A 19,259-nucleotide genomic window follows, 5' to 3' on the forward strand; every position below is an offset into this window, starting at 1 on the left:
GGAGCGTTCTGGAATCAGAGGTGAATTCATCCAGGACTCTGAAGATCTCCTTCGACTTGCAAGGGGCTAGTAAGATTCTCTCTGAGGCATAGGCTTTTTTGGCTGCAGAGATGGCAGATTTGTACTTATTGCGGACTGCCACATAAGTATCTCTGCTTGACGGACAGTAATCTCTTCTCCACTTACGTTCTGATTGGCGGAGTTCCAGCTGTATGGCTTTTAGATGGGGAGTAAACCATTTATGAGAGTTGCTGTGTCGGGATCCACTCTCCGGAGGATCCAGTGATGGAGCTCAGAGGATGATGATTATCACCCCACTGTGTCTTACCATGCTTTCCACATTCCGGAGGATCCAGTGATGGAGCTCCGAGGATGATGATTATCACCCCACTGTGTCTTACCATGCTTTCTACACTCCGAAGGATCCAGTGATGGAGCCCCGAGGATGATGATTATCACCCCACTGTGTCTTACCAAGCTTTCTACATTCCGGACGAGCCAGTGATGGAGTCCCGAAGATGATGATTATCACCCCACTGTGTCTTACCAAGCTTTCCACACTCAGGAGGATCCAGCGATGGAGCTCCGAGGATGATGATTATCACCCCACTGTGTCTAATCAAGTTTCCACACTCCGGAGGATCCAGCGATGGAGCTCCGATGATGATGATTATCACCTCACTGTGTCTTACCAAGCTTTCTACACTCCGGAGGATCCAGTGATGGAGCTCCGAGGATGATGATTATCATTGCACTGTGTCTTACCAAGCTTTCTACACACCGGAGGATCCAGTGATGGAGCTCCGAGGATGATGATTATCACCCCACTGTGTCTTACCAAGCTTTCTACACTCCGGAGGATCCAGTGATGGAGCTCTGAGGATGATGATTATCACCCCACTGTGTCTTATCAAGTTTCCACACTCCGGAGGATCCAGCGATGGAGCTCCGATGATGATGATTATCACCCCACTGTGTCTTACCAAGCTTTCTACACTCCAGAGGATCCAGTGATGGAGCTCCGAGGATGATGATTATCACCCCACTGTGTCCTACCAAGCTTTCTACACTCCGGAGGATCCAGTGATGGAGCTCCGAGGATGATGATTATCACCCCACTGTGTCCTACCAAGCTTTCTACACTCCGGAGGATCCAGCGATGGAGCTCTGAGGATGAGTATTATCACCCCACTGTGTCTTACCATGCTTTCTACACTCCGGAGGATCCAGTGATGGAGCTCCGAGGATGATGATTATCACCCCACTGTGTCTTACCATGCTTTCTACACTCCGGAGGATCCAGTGATGGAGCTCCGAGGATGATGATTATCACCCCACTGTGTCCTACCAAGCTTTCTACACTCCGGAGGATCCAGCGATGGAGCTCTGAGGATGAGTATTATCACCCCACTGTGTCTTACCATGCTTTCTACACTCCGGAGGATCCAGCGATGGAGCTCTGAGGATGAGTATTATCACCCCACTGTGTCTTACCATGCTTTCTACACTCCGGAGGATCCAGTGATGGAGCTCCGAGGATGATGATTATCACCCCACTGTGTCCTACCAAGCTTTCTACACTCCGGAGGATCCAGTGATGGAGCTCCGAGGATGATGATTATCACGCCACTGTGTCCTACCAAGCTTTCTACACTCCGGAGGATCCAGTGATGGAGCTCCGATGATGATGATTATCACCCCACTGTGTCTTACCAAGCTTTCTACACTCCGGAGGATCCAGTGATGGAGCTCCGATTATGATGATTATCACCCCACTGTGTCGTACCATGCTTTCTACACTCCAGAGGATCCAGTGATGGAGCTCCGAGGATGAGTATTATCACCCCACTGTGTCTTACCATGATTTCTACACTCCGGAGGATCCAGCGATGGAGCTCTGAGGATGATGATTATCACCCCACTGTATCTTACCATGCTTTCCACACTCTGGAGGATCCAGTGATGGAGCTCCGATGATGATGATTATCACCCCACTGTGTCTTACCAAGCTTTCCACACTCCGGAGGATCCAGTGATGGAGCTCCGATGATGATGATTATCACCCCACTGTGTCTTGCCAAGCTTTCCACACTCCAGAGGATCTAGTGATGGAGCTCCAATGATGATGATTATCACCCCACTGTGTCTTACCAAGCTTTCTACACTCCGGAGGATCCAGTGATGGAGCTCCGATTATGATGATTATCACCCCACTGTGTCGTACCATGCTTTCTACACTCCGGAGGATCCAGTGATGGAGCTCCGAGGATGAGTATTATCACCCCACTGTGTCTTACCATGATTTCTACACTCCGGAGGATCCAGTGATGGAGCTCCGAGGATGATGATTATCACCCCACTGTGTCTTACCAAGCTTTCTACACTCCCGAGGATCCAGTGATGGAGCTCTGAGGATGAGTATAATCACCCCACTGTGTCTTACCAAGCTTTCTACACTCCGGACGATCCAGTGATGGAGCTCTGAGGATGATTATTATCACTCCACTGTGTCTTAGCATGCTTTCTACACTCTGGAGGATCCAATGATGGAGCTCCGAAGATGATGATTATCACCCCACTGTGTCTTATCAAGTTTCCACACTCAGGAGGATCCAGAGATGGAGCTCCGAGGATGATGATTATCACCCCACTGTGTCTTAGCATGCTTTCTACACTCTGGAGGATCCAGTGATGGAGCTCTGAGGATGAGTATTATCACCCCACTGTGTCTTACCAAGCTTTCTACACTCCGGAGGATCCAGTGATGGAGCTCCGAGGATGATGATTATCACCCCACTGTGTATTGCCATGCTTTCTACACTCCGGACGATCCAATAATGGCGCTCGATGATGATGATTATCACCCCACTGTGTCTTACCATGCTTTCTACACTCCGGAGGATCCAGTGATGGAGCTCCGAGGATGATGATTATCACCCCACTGTGTCCTACCAAGCTTTCTACACTCCGGAGGATCCAGTGATGGAGCTCCGAGGATGATGATTATCACGCCACTGTGTCCTACCAAGCTTTCTACACTCCGGAGGATCCAGTGATGGAGCTCCGATGATGATGATTATCACCCCACTGTGTCTTACCAAGCTTTCTACACTCCGGAGGATCCAGTGATGGAGCTCCGATTATGATGATTATCACCCCACTGTGTCGTACCATGCTTTCTACACTCCAGAGGATCCAGTGATGGAGCTCCGAGGATGAGTATTATCACCCCACTGTGTCTTACCATGATTTCTACACTCCGGAGGATCCAGCGATGGAGCTCTGAGGATGATGATTATCACCCCACTGTATCTTACCATGCTTTCCACACTCTGGAGGATCCAGTGATGGAGCTCCGATGATGATGATTATCACCCCACTGTGTCTTACCAAGCTTTCCACACTCCGGAGGATCCAGTGATGGAGCTCCGATGATGATGATTATCACCCCACTGTGTCTTGCCAAGCTTTCCACACTCCAGAGGATCTAGTGATGGAGCTCCAATGATGATGATTATCACCCCACTGTGTCTTACCAAGCTTTCTACACTCCGGAGGATCCAGTGATGGAGCTCCGATTATGATGATTATCACCCCACTGTGTCGTACCATGCTTTCTACACTCCGGAGGATCCAGTGATGGAGCTCCGAGGATGAGTATTATCACCCCACTGTGTCTTACCATGATTTCTACACTCCGGAGGATCCAGTGATGGAGCTCCGAGGATGATGATTATCACCCCACTGTGTCTTACCAAGCTTTCTACACTCCCGAGGATCCAGTGATGGAGCTCTGAGGATGAGTATAATCACCCCACTGTGTCTTACCAAGCTTTCTACACTCCGGACGATCCAGTGATGGAGCTCTGAGGATGATTATTATCACTCCACTGTGTCTTAGCATGCTTTCTACACTCTGGAGGATCCAATGATGGAGCTCCGAAGATGATGATTATCACCCCACTGTGTCTTATCAAGTTTCCACACTCAGGAGGATCCAGAGATGGAGCTCCGAGGATGATGATTATCACCCCACTGTGTCTTAGCATGCTTTCTACACTCTGGAGGATCCAGTGATGGAGCTCTGAGGATGAGTATTATCACCCCACTGTGTCTTACCAAGCTTTCTACACTCCGGAGGATCCAGTGATGGAGCTCCGAGGATGATGATTATCACCCCACTGTGTATTGCCATGCTTTCTACACTCCGGACGATCCAATAATGGCGCTCGATGATGATGATTATCACCCCACTGTGTCTTACCAAGATTTCTACACTCCGGAGGATCCAGTGATGGAGCTCCGAGGATGATGATTATCTTCCCACTGTGTCTTACCATGCTTTCTACACTCCGGAGGATCCAGTGATGGAGCTCCGAGGATGATGATTATCACCCCACTGTGTCTTACCATGCTTTCTACACTCTGGAAGATCCAATGATGGAGTTACAAGGATGATGATTATCACCCCACTGTGTCTTGCCATGCTTTCTAGTGGCTCACTGGTTAGAGGCGGCAGGCCTGAGAGCAGAAGTCAGCCTGGGACCAGGGTTCAATTCCCGACGCGGCAGGGTCGTGGACCTTGGTCAGCGGACTCGATAATTCTCGCTTCGGTGCTTACTCTAATCAGGGGTTCCACTCGGCAACTCTGGGCATTAGCTTGCCTAATCTCCACAACGGCCCCACCAATTCCGGGGATGCCTGGCTCCACCTTGGGGACTCCCAGCAAGGGACCATCCCACAGGGAAAGCCAGGACGGGTTCCCCAGAGTTATACAGCGCCGGGACGCCCCGTTGCTGGGGCAGCTGTGCGCTTTACAAGTATACTACATTTACATTTACATTTACATTTACATTCTACACTCCGGAGGATCCAGTGATGGAGATCCGATGATGATGATTATCACCCCACTGTATCTTACCAAGCTTTCCACACTCCAGAGGATCCAGTGATGGAGCACCGAGGATGATGATTATCTTCCCACTGTGTCTTACTATGCTTTCCACACTCCGGAGGATCCAGCGATGGAGCTCCGAGGATGATGATTATCACCCCACTGTGTCTTACCATGCTTTCTACACTCCAGAGGATCTAGTGATGGAGCTCCGAGGATGATGATTATCACCGCACTGTGTCTTACCAAGCTTTCTACACTCCGGAGGATCCGGTGATGGAGCTCCGAGGATGATGATTATCACCCTACTGTGTCTTACCAAGCTTTCTACACTCTGGAGGATCCAGTGATGGAGCTCCGAGGATGATGATTATCACCCCACTGTGTATTGCCATGCTTTCTACACTCCGGAGGATCCAGTGATGGAGATCCGATGATGATGATTATCACCCCACTGTGTCTTACCAAGCTTTCTACACTCCGGAGGATCCAGTGATGGAGCTCCGAGGATGATGATTATCTTCCCACTGTGTCTTACCATGCTTTCTACACTCCGGAGGATCCAGTGATGGAGCTCCGAGGATGATGATTATCATCCCACTGTGTCTTACCATGCTTTCTACACTCTGGTAGATCCAATGATGGAGTTCCAAGGATGATGATTATCACCCCACTGTGTCTTGCCATGCTTTCTACACTCCGGAGGATCCAGTGATGGAGATCCGATGATGATGATTATCACCCCACTGTATCTTACCAAGCTTTCCACACTCCAGAGGATCCAGTGATGGAGCACCGAGAATGATGATTATCTTCCCACTGTGTCTTACTATGCTTTCCACACTCCGGAGGATCCAGTGATGGAGCTCAGAGGATGATGATTATCATTGCACTGTGTCTTACCAAGCTTTCTACACTCCGGAGGATCCAGTGATGGAGCTCCGAGGATGATGATTATCATTGCACTGTGTCTTACCAAGCTTTCTACACACCGGAGGATCCAGTAATGGAGCTCGGAGGATGATGATTATCACCCCACTGTGTCTTACCAAGCTTTCTACACTCCGGAGGATCCAGTGATGGAGCTCTGAGGATGATGATTATCACCCCACTGTGTCTTATCAAGTTTCCACACTCCGGAGGATCCAGCGATGGAGCTCCGATGATGATGATTATCACCCCACTATGTCTTACCAAGCTTTCTACACTCCAGAGGATCCAGTGATGGAGCTCTGAGGATGATGATTATCACCCCACTGTGTCTTATCAAGTTTCCACACTCCGGAGGATCCAGCGATGGAGCTCCGAGGATGATGATTATCACCGCACTGTGTCTTACCAAGCTTTCTACACTCCGGAGGATCCGGTGATTGAGCTCCGAGGATGATGATTATCACCCCACTGTGTCCTACCAAGCTTTCTACACTCCGGAGGATCCAGCGATGGAGCTCTGAGGATGAGTATTATCACCCCACTGTGTCCTACCAAGCTTTCTACACTCCGGAGGATCCAGCGATGGAGCTCTGAGGATGAGTATTATCACCCCACTGTGTCTTACCATGCTTTCTACACTCCGGAGGATCCAGTGATGGATGTGGCCTTTATTTCAGATGAACGCAGCCCTGCAGAGGCCACCGCGCACACGGGTGAAGAGGTAGCCCAAAAGCTCACTTCTCAGGGTGGTATTTAACGCCAGGACGTGTCGTATCGAGGACACATTCATCGATGACACATTTAAATGTCCTGAAAGTAACAACACGTAGTGTCGCACCCCTTGCGGCTTCGTTAATCCGCGCCCCCTTTGTTATAGAGATCTTTAAAGACATTTAACACTTATTAAAAGCTGCCCCAACCCTTCCCTCCCCCCGAAAACAAACCCCCACCCTCCCCACTGTGTGTAGACACCACTCTGGGCGCTCGGTGGCGCTTGAACGACCGGCACTAATATTAAATTTAAATCAACAATTAAAAAAGAATACATCGAAAGCAATTAGGAGTCTGTCCAGGAGCTGGAGGATGCACGAACCCCCTCTCCGACCCAACGCCCCCCCCCCACCCCACCAAAGGACCAGGTGACAAATTTTCCGCGAAAGTGCGCATTTAGAAAAAAAGATTTATATGCATATGGGAAGAAATAAATAACGGGTGCTGGAGAGCGCTTGGTGTGCGGGCAAAACAACAGGTGGGAGAAATGTGTTTTGTTAGTATTTATATAGCGCTTCCAACACCCCTACGGGCCCAATGCGCGTGTTTTAAAGCTTCAACCGACGAAACCAAGTATTACAACTTGGAGGGGAGTGCTGGTTTTCAGGTGTTTATGAAATATTCTGACGTCCGCCTCCTTGTGAAGAGGAACGGGAGGGGAATAACACGGGAGAAGACTTTGTTTCAAGTGTGCCAGCGCCCGGGCCCCCGGGCATGTCACTGAGCTGGCACCGAGGGTCTGGACCCCTGTGGGGCAATGACCCCTAAGCAGAAAAAATTGTGGAGATCTAGGCGAAGGGTGCCACTTCGAGCAGATCTTTGCACTGAACTATTCATGTTTCAGAAATCCGAATGCCCAAATGCATTGTGATTACGAATTGACATATAGCGCACAGCATGCCGTTAGTATGGCATCGCAGCGCTTACGAGCAGGCCGACATGCTTGGCTCTGGAAAGTAAGCCTGCAGATAGGCTTCTATGAATATTTATGGTGATTTATTTCCTGGGGAGCAAATAAATTTAGTGCTCTCTACAAATAATTCCCCTTTCTAGGAACCGATATGTCGCTGGGGTATTTAAATATGCATTTAATGAGCCTGTGTCTGTTGGCGCTGGACAAAAAAACGCCCGCTGGGCTCTTTTGGGGGCTTGTCGTCCAAGGGGGGCGGTCAGTATGCAGAATTGATGACTGCACGTTCTTTGTGGGTGACCCCATTGTGCGACCGCATGCTTATGGGGGCTAATCCAATCATAAATTTCCCCCACTGGCCAATCAGAAGGCGCCCGGAGGAAGCTCTAGAAGGGTGGGGGCAAGAGGGTTCGGTGGACCCCCTTTGTGGGAGCTGTCAGTGCTCAAAGCGCTTTGAGCAAGGGGTGCGGTATAAAAGGCGCCCGCGGGAGGGGAGGGCATGGACTTGTCACTAGTGCCTGGCCACCGAAGTTTGCCGGAGTTTGCTGAAGTTTGCCGGAGTTTGCAGAAGTTTGCAGCAGTTTCCCGAACTGTGCAGAAGGGTGCCACTGGAGACGCGCCCTGTGCAGTAGCCCCGCCCGGCCCCGGAGATGATGTTCCCCAGCCTGCTGGCACCCCCGGCCGTCTACCCGAGCTTGCTGCGGCCCACCCCGACGCTGAGCCTGCCCCAGTCCCTGCGCTCCGCCTTCTCCGGCCGCACCAGCTTCCTGGTCGAGGACCTGATCCGGATCAGCCAGCCGCCCGCCCGGTACATGCCGCCGCCCAGCATGTCCCCCCCGGCCGCCGCCATCCCTCCGGAGAAGAGCCCGGGGGACTACGGGGGCAGTGCCAGCCCGCGGGCCCCAGCAAAGAGCGACCCCACCTTCCTGAAGTTTGGGGTCAACGCCATCCTGGCCTCGGCGCCCAGGACCACTGGTAAGAGACCGACGTGTGTGCGGAAAAGTAAGATCGGTTGATTGCGGATTTGTGGAGCGCCAAAATATCGCCCAAATGGTCTCAGGGCGCTTTCTCGTTCACGCAGTATACCTTATGATTGACAGACAATTATGGGGCGTATTTACAAGCCATCATGTGGGTCACTTTTAACATAGGGAAAAGTAACATATCGTCGGCGCAAGAGGCTTGTAAATAAGCCCCTATGTATCTCAGGAAATAACGATAGCATTATTTTGAAACATACGTTCCCGCTGGACAGTCAATACGTAGTCCGATGGGGTAACGCCCCTACGGCGGAGAACTGTAACTGGGCGATAGGGGAATCTGCAGGGGCTCAACGCACCACTAAAATGACCACAGGCCACTGCCCGTCCATACCTTGCACCTGCGATATGGCAGTGTGTTAAAGTAGATATATCCCTATGACACATTAGTGATAGCGTGGTAGGTAGCTCGGTGGGTCAATGCACCTGCTGCATGTCATCGAGAACAGGAGGGCTAGAGTTTCCATGGTGACGCAACGACCTATACCCCCCGAATTATGGCTACCCAAAATAAAAATACTGTTGGTGATTATGTGCTGTTTTAACGAGCTTCCCTGTTCTATATTTGGGAACCACCCACTCATTTGTAAGCGCAATGCCGAGTTTCTAGCCCGCCCTTCCTTAAACATAAAAGCTTCTGTCAGACTCCAGGTCAATACTGTGCCAGGTCAAGTGGCATTGAAGTCACCGGCCTGTCTGGATGTCTACTAACATTTTTATATATTGTTCTGTTTGTCCAAAGGATGGCAGAGGCTGCATACAGCAAGGGGCGATGCGCACCCGCCCCAAACACACGCCCCTGTCTTCTGATATATTATTATATTTACGCCTATGCACAGTGACTCGCGAGCCCTGGTACAAGGAAGGAAAGCCCCCCCCCCCCCCCCCACACACACACCAACCTCTGATATGCAAAATACAGCAACAATCAGGGTTCAGTGGGCCCCGGTGTCACTGCACCTGCTGCACCATGGGAAGCTCCGCCCTGCCTATGCACGTGTTTCTCTTTGCAGAATAAAGCACTGCAGGGAGAGCTCCGTGGACACTTCTCCCGGGCGCTAATGCCGAGGACTGGCGTTTGTCCCCCGATGTTACCCCAAGCGTTAAAGCAGCGAGGAAGGAGGGGGGGTCACGTCCTAATCCGATTAATTTGGTCCCTCCCGAGGGAGAAATGTTCCCGTTAGCTGCGGCCTTTTCTCCGGTTCTTGGGCCTCTTTTATTCCCTGATTTTTTTTGTGGCGCATGAATTGTTTTCAAGTCGCATGTCAGAGCAATGTTTGTTTTTATTTAAAACACTGGAGTTTTGCATTCCAGGGGCTGCTGTTTGTGCTTAATTTCACGTGTTTGCGTTATTCTTTGTCGCGACCCTGTTCCGATATTTCACATGCTAGGCATTAGTTTTATATACTTGTTTTATATTCTGGTTCTTGTTTTTTTCCTGTGCTACATGTCCAGCTTCTAAGTTTTGCCTTTTATATTTTGCGTTAATGATGCGCTAATTTCGTGTTATATTCAATTGTGCTTATTATATTTACCATGCTAGGTTTTACATTTCTCAACCTTGTTATGTGGATTTTCCCGTTTTTTATGTGCCATGCATTGCTTTCTTTTACTCCCAGCTATGTTTCATTTCCTGTCCTCACTTTTCACCTTTACCACCAGCCAGCTTGAGGTTTCAATTCGCAAGCAGAAAGTTTGCATTCTCCCTGTTTCTCTATCTCTCATATTAGAGCTTTGCTTGCTTGTATTTTATTTCCTCTGCATATTTTTGCTGTACTTTCGTTGCTTCTCTTTTTAAATATTTGATACGTACACTTTGCCTTCCAATTTTGTATTCCTCATGCCTGGCTGTTACATTTCAGGACTTTGCATCTCTCATGTTTGAGCTGTAGAGTATAATGTTTGTTCTTTCCTGGTGCCTATGTATTTTCACTTCTCTCTGTTTCTATTTTCCTTGCGCAGTTCCGCCGTTCTGCCTGCTTTGCATTCCCCGCGCTCGCTGTGACGCACCGTGTGCTCTGTTTAACCCAACTGTCTGCTTTCTCCATAGAGTCCTCCGCGGCGCTGCTGCACTCTGCGGCCCAGAAGAGCTTCGCCTTCCCGTACTTTGAGGGATCGTTCCGGCCCTTCATCCGAGCTTCCTACTTCCCAGGTAGGTCCTGGTCCCGTCGCATGGTCCCCCGCCCCCACGCCTCCCCCAGGCCCCCATCCACCCCGGGGGTGATACTAGTTCAGAGGTTGGACGCAGTACACAATTCACGAATCAGTCGCGCCAATTTGATGCCCTATTTAGCAGGGGCTCTGACTGCTGACACTGTGCACCCCACTTGCCTGCTCGGAAAATTAGCCGCAATGTCACGGTGTAATTTGAGGCGGGTCCCCCCTCACAGAGGAGCTGCCGGCAGCCCGGGCTTTCCCACAGTCCGTGCGCTCCACCAGCGATGCCCCACAAAGACTTCAGCACCGTGACCAATGGGCCAGCTCCCGGCGGGCCGGCCGCCACCCACAGACCGGGCCGGCCGCACTGCGGCTGACAGACACCTACCAGCCAGCGGCTAATTCCACGTCAGGGGTCACACGGCGAGTGAGAGGGCTCACAAGACCACATGGGGAGGCCATTGTCTGCCCACCAATGTGGCCTAGGGGCCGCGGGGTGGACAGAGAGATAGATGGAAGGATGGGAGCAAGGGATGGATGAATAGGTGGGTGGGTGGGTAGATGAATTAGGTAGGTAGTCTTGCAGGTAGATAGAGAGAAAGACAGACAGGCATCCTCAATAAAATGTAACTTTAAATGTGGATAGACAGAGAGCCTGACTGACTCTGGTAACACCCATAACCTTTACATTTAAATCTGGATAGACAGGCAGACAGATAGACAGGCTGACTGACTCCGTAGAATCCATAGCATAGAAATGACTGTACACACAGCTTATATCTAAGAAAGAACGTGTGAAATCAATATTAAGGTAGAGCAAAAAATAGGGAATAAACAAAGTTAAACGGAGTAAAATCAGATCTGGACAAATCAATGCATAAAAGTGATACCTGAGGGACACAGATCACACGAACAGAGCAGCGTATAACACAGAGAGGGAGGCACACAAGACGTCTTTATGGAGGTAACTGGGTAAATATGCTTTCCTCACCAGTCAGTCAGACGCCTGTGTGTTTAAAACAGACTAACCGTTTACCTTGAGCACATCTCCAAAGCCGTGAGTATGACTCAAGCAAGACACGTCATGGCATTTAATTAAGGTCATCAAATATATTCCCTTAAAACTACAACTAGAGTAGTCTCGTGGCCTTCATGGCGTGAAACGCGCGCGCCTAGAGCGCATGCGCCACCCCCAGGGTTTTAAAGCGCTATGTTTTGGTAGCGCGAAAAGAAATGGTGTTATTGAAACAGGCATTTCGCTCCTTTTTATCCCTTTTTGTTCTCAGGCCCCATTCAAAGTGCGGATAATGGACTCCGCTTCCTTTCTCCCCCCTCTGAATGCCCTCACAAAACAACTCCAGCATTAAAAATGGCTTTTCATGTCCATTTAATGAAAACGATGTGCGCGGAGACAGCGGCTCGCATCAGTATTCCCGGATGAGCCGGGCATGCAGTGCTGTTTAGTTTAAAAGTGTCGGTCGCCTTTGTCCCAGTAATATATGGCTTTCTCTGCCTGTCCTGCGCCTTTTTCTGCTACTTCATTACTACACAATTACCATTCACGCTTCATTAGAATCCCTGTCCCCCTTTGCAGCGCCTCGAAAGGAGGGACTCCCCCTTTCATCCCACCAGCTCCATTGGGAGCCAGTCAATGTGCTAATTAGCAGTTACTTTTCATTTGTCCCCATTGGGCACTCTGCCTTTTTTTCCCTCCAAGGGGCAGGCTAGGAACCGACTCCACAAAAAGAACGAGAAAGGCTGTGAAAAAAAGCCTTTAATGGTCTGCAGCACACAAAATAAAATTCAGATAACTGTTCGCTCGCGTGATTTGGAAAAGAAACTCTGCAGCTCGATTCTTTTTTATTTCAAACTTGTAGAGTTTGAAAGTATTTGGGTTCAGTTGCTAAAATAAAAGTTATAGGGCCGATTCTTAGTTGCAGGGGACATGGGAATTCTGGGTCGGGATTATCTTGCAATCATGAGTCATAAGGCCCAGAATACAGAATAAAGCCGGGTTCTGGAACTTTGGAGCCTTTTCTGATTGCACTTTCCAGATTCTGTGCCCTTTTCCATGCACAATTTGCACCTGCTGTCAGCAAAGGGGAAGCGTGTGCGGAAGGGCATTGGTGGAGACCACCGCACTCGACTCGAGATAAATCCCATAACAGGGACAGTTGAGAGCCATGGTTCCAATAATGCAGGCTATTGCCTACCTACTCATGGTTGGTGAGTGCAAAGAATTGGAGTGACCTCTGGCCATCCCAGCTACTCTCAAACTAGCGCCTTGGAACTTCCAAGAATCTCCAACCACACCGCCACAGCCCTAATTAGAGAATAGATAGCCTTGGGAATTCCCAAATAATCTCAAATTGACCTCCTTTAGTATATTCCCGAAATATCCTCAGATTAGTTACTCAAGATATTAATACAAATATCAGCCATACCCACACTAGGCTTTTAGGGCTATCTGTGTACACCTAGGAAATGTTCAAGATGGAGGAGAGAGCGGCCTTGCTCTGGCTCCACAATCTTGGCCACATTAGGCCTCTTGGATGTATTTTGGGAACACTGTGCGCTATTCACAAACTACAGGCCTAGCATTCATCTCCTGTATTCACCAATGTCTTTCAAATGAGGGCCCCTAGAGCTATCTCTCAGAACCCCAAACCATTCTTAAATAAAGCCCCCTAGAACTATGGCCTCAAATGTCCTCAAATAGCTGCCCTCAAAGATTATCCTTCAGAGCACCCAAGAACTTCCATATGAGGCAACCAAGAAACAAACGTAGGTCTCCCCAAGATTCAGAAACATACGCGTCCCACATTTGGTGAATTTCATTTATTGAAAAAAAACGGTATGTTTCCCCTGCACCATTGGTGGTCAGTAAACATTCTTAAATAGGCGTGCAGAAGAACGCCTCAAGGTTACAACAAAACATACCCAAACTGTGTACTTTTTACTGAGAACATTGATCAGGAGCCTCCGTCAACCACAATCTCATCTTAAAAATGGTCTCCAATTCCAGAATATGTTACAGCATTTGATAAATAACATGAAATTGCGCCCTGCTTCCAAATTCTGCAGCATTGATGGTTTCTTGTGTTCCTTGCAGCTTCCTCCTCCGTGGTGCCCATCCCTGGCACCTTCTCCTGGCCCCTGGCAGCCAGAGGCAAGCCTCGCCGGGGCATGCTGCGCCGGGCAGTCTTCTCCGATGTGCAGCGCAAAGCCCTGGAGAAGATGTTCCAGAAACAGAAGTACATCAGCAAACCCGACCGGAAGAAGCTGGCGGCCAAGCTGGGGCTCAAAGACTCCCAGGTACAGATCACACCTGGCCTCGCCTTTGTGGCCCTGGCAGGGGCCCTGAGGGTCCTGGGGAGGGGGAGCTTCTCTGGGAGGGGAGGGACACCTGGGCATGTATCAGGGCAGGGGACTCGTGTTGTACATTCTGATACATGGATGGGAGACCCCCAAACCCCAGTGCACAGGCAACCTGATTTCCACAAAACCCAAAGCAGGAGCTAGTCAGAAAGTCTTTCAGAAACAGTAAGGTTTTACTTAAAGGGACTGTTGGACTTTTCAACTTCAAATTGAAAATGTATATGTGGATGAGATACACCCAAAGGACCAACGTTTGGTTGAAGGGAATGTTACTGTTAAAATATACAATCATTGCACTTTAGAGCAAACTTTAAATTAACAACAACTCTGGTGCTGCAAGGTAGAGGTTTGTAGCATCTTACAAAACCCAAATGAATTTGTGTATTTCTTAGTGCCATGAGTAGTGATGGCATCACATGAAGAATGAAATAAGGTGAACACAGAGAGGAACAGACTGACACAGCTGGGATATATGTACAAGCCCCTATCGCCACCACAACATCACTTTTACGGACGTTGTGGTGGCGATAGGGACTGCGCCTTATGTACAAGGCAGCTTTAAGCCACTTAACGTGGCTTAATGCTGCTTTTACATAAGGCACCCTTTCACGCTATGGTTAGCATGAAAGGGGCATGCATTGGGTGTTGTGGTGGGCGTTCCACCGCAACACCCATTGTATTTGACACTGCCCCTATGTACAAGGGTGGCGTACATAGGAGGTAGCGCCATAATTAAGACCAGGAAAATCCTGGTCTTAAGTTGGCAAAACGAGGAAAAATCTATTCTTTATCCTAGTTTTTGCTTTTTCCATGTTTACTGCCTTGTGCAGCACACATGGCTAAAGCAAAATGCCATGGTTTGTTTATGTACAGGAAGGTGTCCCTTTTTACACATAAACAAACCTTTTAAAAAATGCCATTTTGTAACTTGCATGTAGCAGCACACATCAAAGTGACAGAATGGCATTTTAGGGCTGTTTATGTGCAGGAAAGGTCACCTTCCTACACATAGCCAATCCTCCTCTGCATGCAGGGTAAACATCACTTACAACGAAACTTTACAACGCACTACCATTACAACGCGGTCATTACAACGCAAACCATTACAACGCATTGCGCTGGGGGGCGCTCTAGGATAGGGAATAGGTTAATTTACTATCCAATAACCTTCCCTAGTGTCCACGGGGACTGGAGTTGGAATAGTAAATTAAACTATTCACTATCCAGCACCCAAAAGCGCTATGCGTTGTAATGGTATGCGATGTAAAAACCGCGTTGTAAAGGCAGGCGTTGTAATAGCCTGCGTTGTAACATCATACATCCGCATGCAGACATCCTTGCACTCTGGTGCAAGGGTGCCTGCTTTGGCGCTAATTTGCTAAACTTAGCGCCATCGCAGGGGGAAACACAAGGCTGCACCACATTCTTGAAAATATTGTGCAGCCATGCGTTTCCGAAGTGGCGGAGCATGTCGTTAAGCCAAGGGGCTAACGACATGCTCCACCAATTCATTGGACATATCCCCCAGCTGTGTACAGCGGAAGAACAATAATTTCTACATGATATGGTTTGCACATGCAGATCTAATTTTGTTTATGGATTCATTCATATTTACACAGGCACGTTTATAAACATATTTATACGTGCATAAGTGTTCTGAGAATGCCTGTTGAGTCATTGCTGACTAAGCTATAGGTAACCTGGTTGGAGGGAAATCGTGATTTGCTTAATACCTGTCCTATTACACGTTCTGCTGCTGAGTATATTGTTTATCGAGGCGTTGTAAACAACAGATACATTGCATGCTGGGACATGAGTCCGCTTTATAATAAACTTGGCAGGATGTGACGCATGAGGAACATGTCCTTCCCCGGGCTGACTCCAACTTTTGCTTTCCTCAGGTGAAGATCTGGTTCCAGAACCGCAGGATGAAATGGAGGAACTCCAAGGAAAGGGAGCTCCTGTCCTCGGGAGGTTCCAGGGAACAGACCCTCCCCACCAAGTTCAACCCCCACCCGGACCTGAGTGACGTGGGCAAGAAGTGCTCCGAGGAGGACGAGGCCGACGAGGAGGCTGGCTGCCCCAGCCCCCACCGCGGCCTGGGCTTCCCCGAGCCCCAGCACAGGCCGGCCTTCCCAGAGCCCCACAACCGGCACCGGACGGACAGCCCCACCAGGACCCCCTCGCCATGCTGCCACTCCAGCAGCCCCAGCAAGCCCTCAGACTTCACGGACTCAGACAGTGATGACGAGGAGATCACGGTATCCTAGGGCCCCGAGGGGGGGCTGGACTCCGCACACATGTACAGACAGACTTATTTATATAACTATATAAAGGGATATTCTATTGAAGAGAAGCCCACCCTGAAGACGTTTTCTGGGTTACAATTGTCCATCCAATGTCACGTTGTTACACTGCACCCGATATAGGCCATATATTGAGCTCCTCTTAGTCCGTCTTCACTTTCTTTCTTTTTTGCTTTCCTTATTTTTCTGCTCCATGCTTTCATGTCACTGTCATTTGGTTGTCCTTTCAGCACTTCACCTTCAATGATTAATGTTTTGCCAACCTCATTCGCTTCATCCCTCATATCTTTTTTATTTTTTTTTAATCCTTTTAAACATTTTATTTCTTCCTTCATGTTTTCCTCCTTAATTTTGTCACCTCAACATTTCATTATTTGATTTATCTCGTTTAATCAATCCTTCTACAGTTGTTTTATTTGTCGTATAGTTTTTTAATCGTTTCACCTTTATTCTTGCTTGCTTTCTCTGTTTACTTTTCTTTCTTGCTTTTGTCTACATTACTGCCGCTGTCTTGCCTTTGTGTTTCCTACCGCCTCTGTCCTTTCTTTGTTTCTTTCCTCTCTGACCTGCGCCCATCTTTGCAGGCATTGAATGCAGTGAAGTTTCATGACCTGCGTGACTTTACCATTTCGTTGTTTCTTTGGTCTTTCATGCTTATTTGCAGGAGTCAATGGAATGCCACCCCCGACAGTACAAAGCAGTCCCTGCTTTTGAATAAGTGCACTGTATAAATGTACACACTCAAATGAAGATACAATTATTCCCCTCAACTCACCCCTTGAGCATCAGTTTACCCCGTGGGCCATCCAAAGGGCTAACCTCTTCGATATTTGTACTTAACTTTGCTGTCTTTGCACAGCTTTATGAACTGTACACTATTTTGTACACTTACATTGTATGGATGTTTAATGCCAAGGACATTGCGTGAATGCTTTTAAAGGATGAGAAATGTAGATTTACAATACAATATTTTGAAATTGTTTTTAACTAAATGTAGCTCTTTGACGCGTAAGTTATGAAGAAACAATTTTATTTTGTTTTTTACAATGTACAAATTTTAAATATGGATATAAAATAAATTGGAAACATGCCAAATAAAGAAAATATGAAAGATTATCTTTGAAAAAAACTTGTGAACTTCTGTCCTTTGCAGCAGATGATCAGCGGGAAGAAATATCTGCCCTTCTAAGAACTAACTGGTTAGCTCAGAATTTATGCCATTAACCAACCATTGTGCAGCTATATAAATACAAACTTTTTCCCTCTGCTATCCCTCCGCTATCCTTCTCAATCGAAATGACTGACTAACATATCCACCGCTCAAATTACTTTCGTATTTCACTATACTAATTCACCACTAATCCTTTATGGGTTCTGGAGTAGCATCCTACTGGTTGAAAAAGTGCTTTGGCGCCTTATGAGGGGTAGTAAGCCCTATATAAATGCAATTACAATACAATTACATTACAATAGATCACTTTATGAGGTAGTTGTCATATCCCAATTTTAGTAGACACGAAGAAGAGGGTTTACAAAGCATTGGGAAGGAGTTGCACTGGACATACTTGACCGAATCACAAAATCATTTGTGCTCTTAAGAGTGGCTTGCAAGTGCTAATGGCTGGACTTACAACTGCCAGGAATCCACAAATGGAGACCCTGCTATTTAAAATGTTTCTACTCCCACATAATATTCCCACAAGCTCTTGTACTAATATGCTGGAGTAAATTCCACACGAGGAGTGGTGAGTAGCTGTTCCAAGAGGTGGTTTGCCTTGAAAGTTTGTGCATTCCCGCAGTCACCGGAGTTGGGTGTATTCAAAAATTTCACCTCAACCCATTTCCAGCCTGAAAATGACCAGGTATTTACTCCTGTCAAGGGCAGGAGTAAATTCCATACTAGGGTGGAAATGGAAATTTCCTTAAGTACACCTGAAAAACGACTTCTGGTGCAGCTTCCGAGACGCAACCGTTAGAAGATTTGAAAACACCACAAAGTTGTAAATCTCTACCCATGTGAGTCAGTACAACTGTGTGCAGTGTTCTGCCTTCCTTTATGAATCAGGCAATAGCCTTTGTCACAGAGATGTATATGTGTGAGTAAACTACAACTATTTGTGTGTCTGTTTAAATAAAAAGGTCTCACGGATATGGATAATTTTATCAGAAAGAATGAGGGCAGCATGCATCCATGTGAGCATTGTGACTTTCCACCTATCATTGGTGCATACTTCTCTATTTATGGTGATTTGCATAATTCACCAGGACTTCTGGGAAATCAGACGAAGGTTTACAGGCACATTCCTACGTCCGTGTGGCTTCTTTCTTCTTTTATTGTCCACGTTGAAAATGTTTTTTCTCTGTTAAAAGATCCTTCCCCCTAATTCCCTTCAAAGCGTAGCGGCATTTGGAGAGTTTTCATACACACTTTGCACCTTGTAGCATTGAAATTAAAGCTGCATGCAAAGATCTCTTACAACTATAACTTTTGCCGTCTTCAATGTAGTTTATGACGTCAAGGGGTATTGCGCACGGTCTGTCATGATTAACTGTGAGTGAGGCGTTGAAATACATTTGACACCTACAGCTATTGACCTTGTACAGTGATTTTATACTATAAGCGAGGCAAACGAAGACTTCGGACTAATCAGAAAAAAGAAAGAATTGAGAATGTGCCCCCCCACCCCCTTATAAGTTAGCAGTATTTACAAAGCGCTTGTTCACCAGGGGTTCATGGTGCTGGAAGGAGATGCGTGTGATCAGAGGTTTGAAAGAAGCCATTCAAGGAAACTAATATTTAGGGCCTCATTTATGAGGCCGTGCGTCACTTTTACGCCGCTGGTGTGTCACTTGTGTGACGCACCAGCAGC

General features: G+C 47.9%; 1 protein-coding gene across 1 annotated transcript; it reads left to right on the top strand.

Moving 5' to 3' along the window:
- Window positions 1–8,158: 8,158 nt before the first annotated feature.
- DBX1 (developing brain homeobox 1) lies at window positions 8,159–17,476 on the top strand. The gene is made up of 4 exons (XM_078684664.1): window positions 8,159–8,483; window positions 10,599–10,700; window positions 13,818–14,020; window positions 15,985–17,476. Exons 1-4 carry the CDS (start codon window positions 8,159–8,161, stop codon window positions 16,351–16,353), a joined length of 999 nt encoding a protein of 332 aa, XP_078540790.1. The 3' UTR covers window positions 16,354–17,476.
- Window positions 17,477–19,259: the final 1,783 nt, after the last annotated feature.

This window comes from Lissotriton helveticus, chromosome 3_2, assembly GCF_964261635.1.
Source record: "Lissotriton helveticus chromosome 3_2, aLisHel1.1, whole genome shotgun sequence".
Lineage (NCBI taxonomy): Eukaryota > Metazoa > Chordata > Amphibia > Caudata > Salamandridae > Lissotriton > Lissotriton helveticus.

Bases quoted from the DNA above. Each gene is read 5' to 3' on its own strand.
- DBX1 (XM_078684664.1), top strand. From the start codon at position 8,159: ATGATGTTCCCCAGCCTGCTGGCACCCCCGGCCGTCTACCCGAGCTTG. The intron at 10,701-13,817 runs GTAGGTCCTGGT...TGTTCCTTGCAG, and splicing joins CCGAGCTTCCTACTTCCCAG to CTTCCTCCTCCGTGGTGCCC. The intron at 14,021-15,984 runs GTACAGATCACA...TGCTTTCCTCAG, and splicing joins TGGGGCTCAAAGACTCCCAG to GTGAAGATCTGGTTCCAGAA.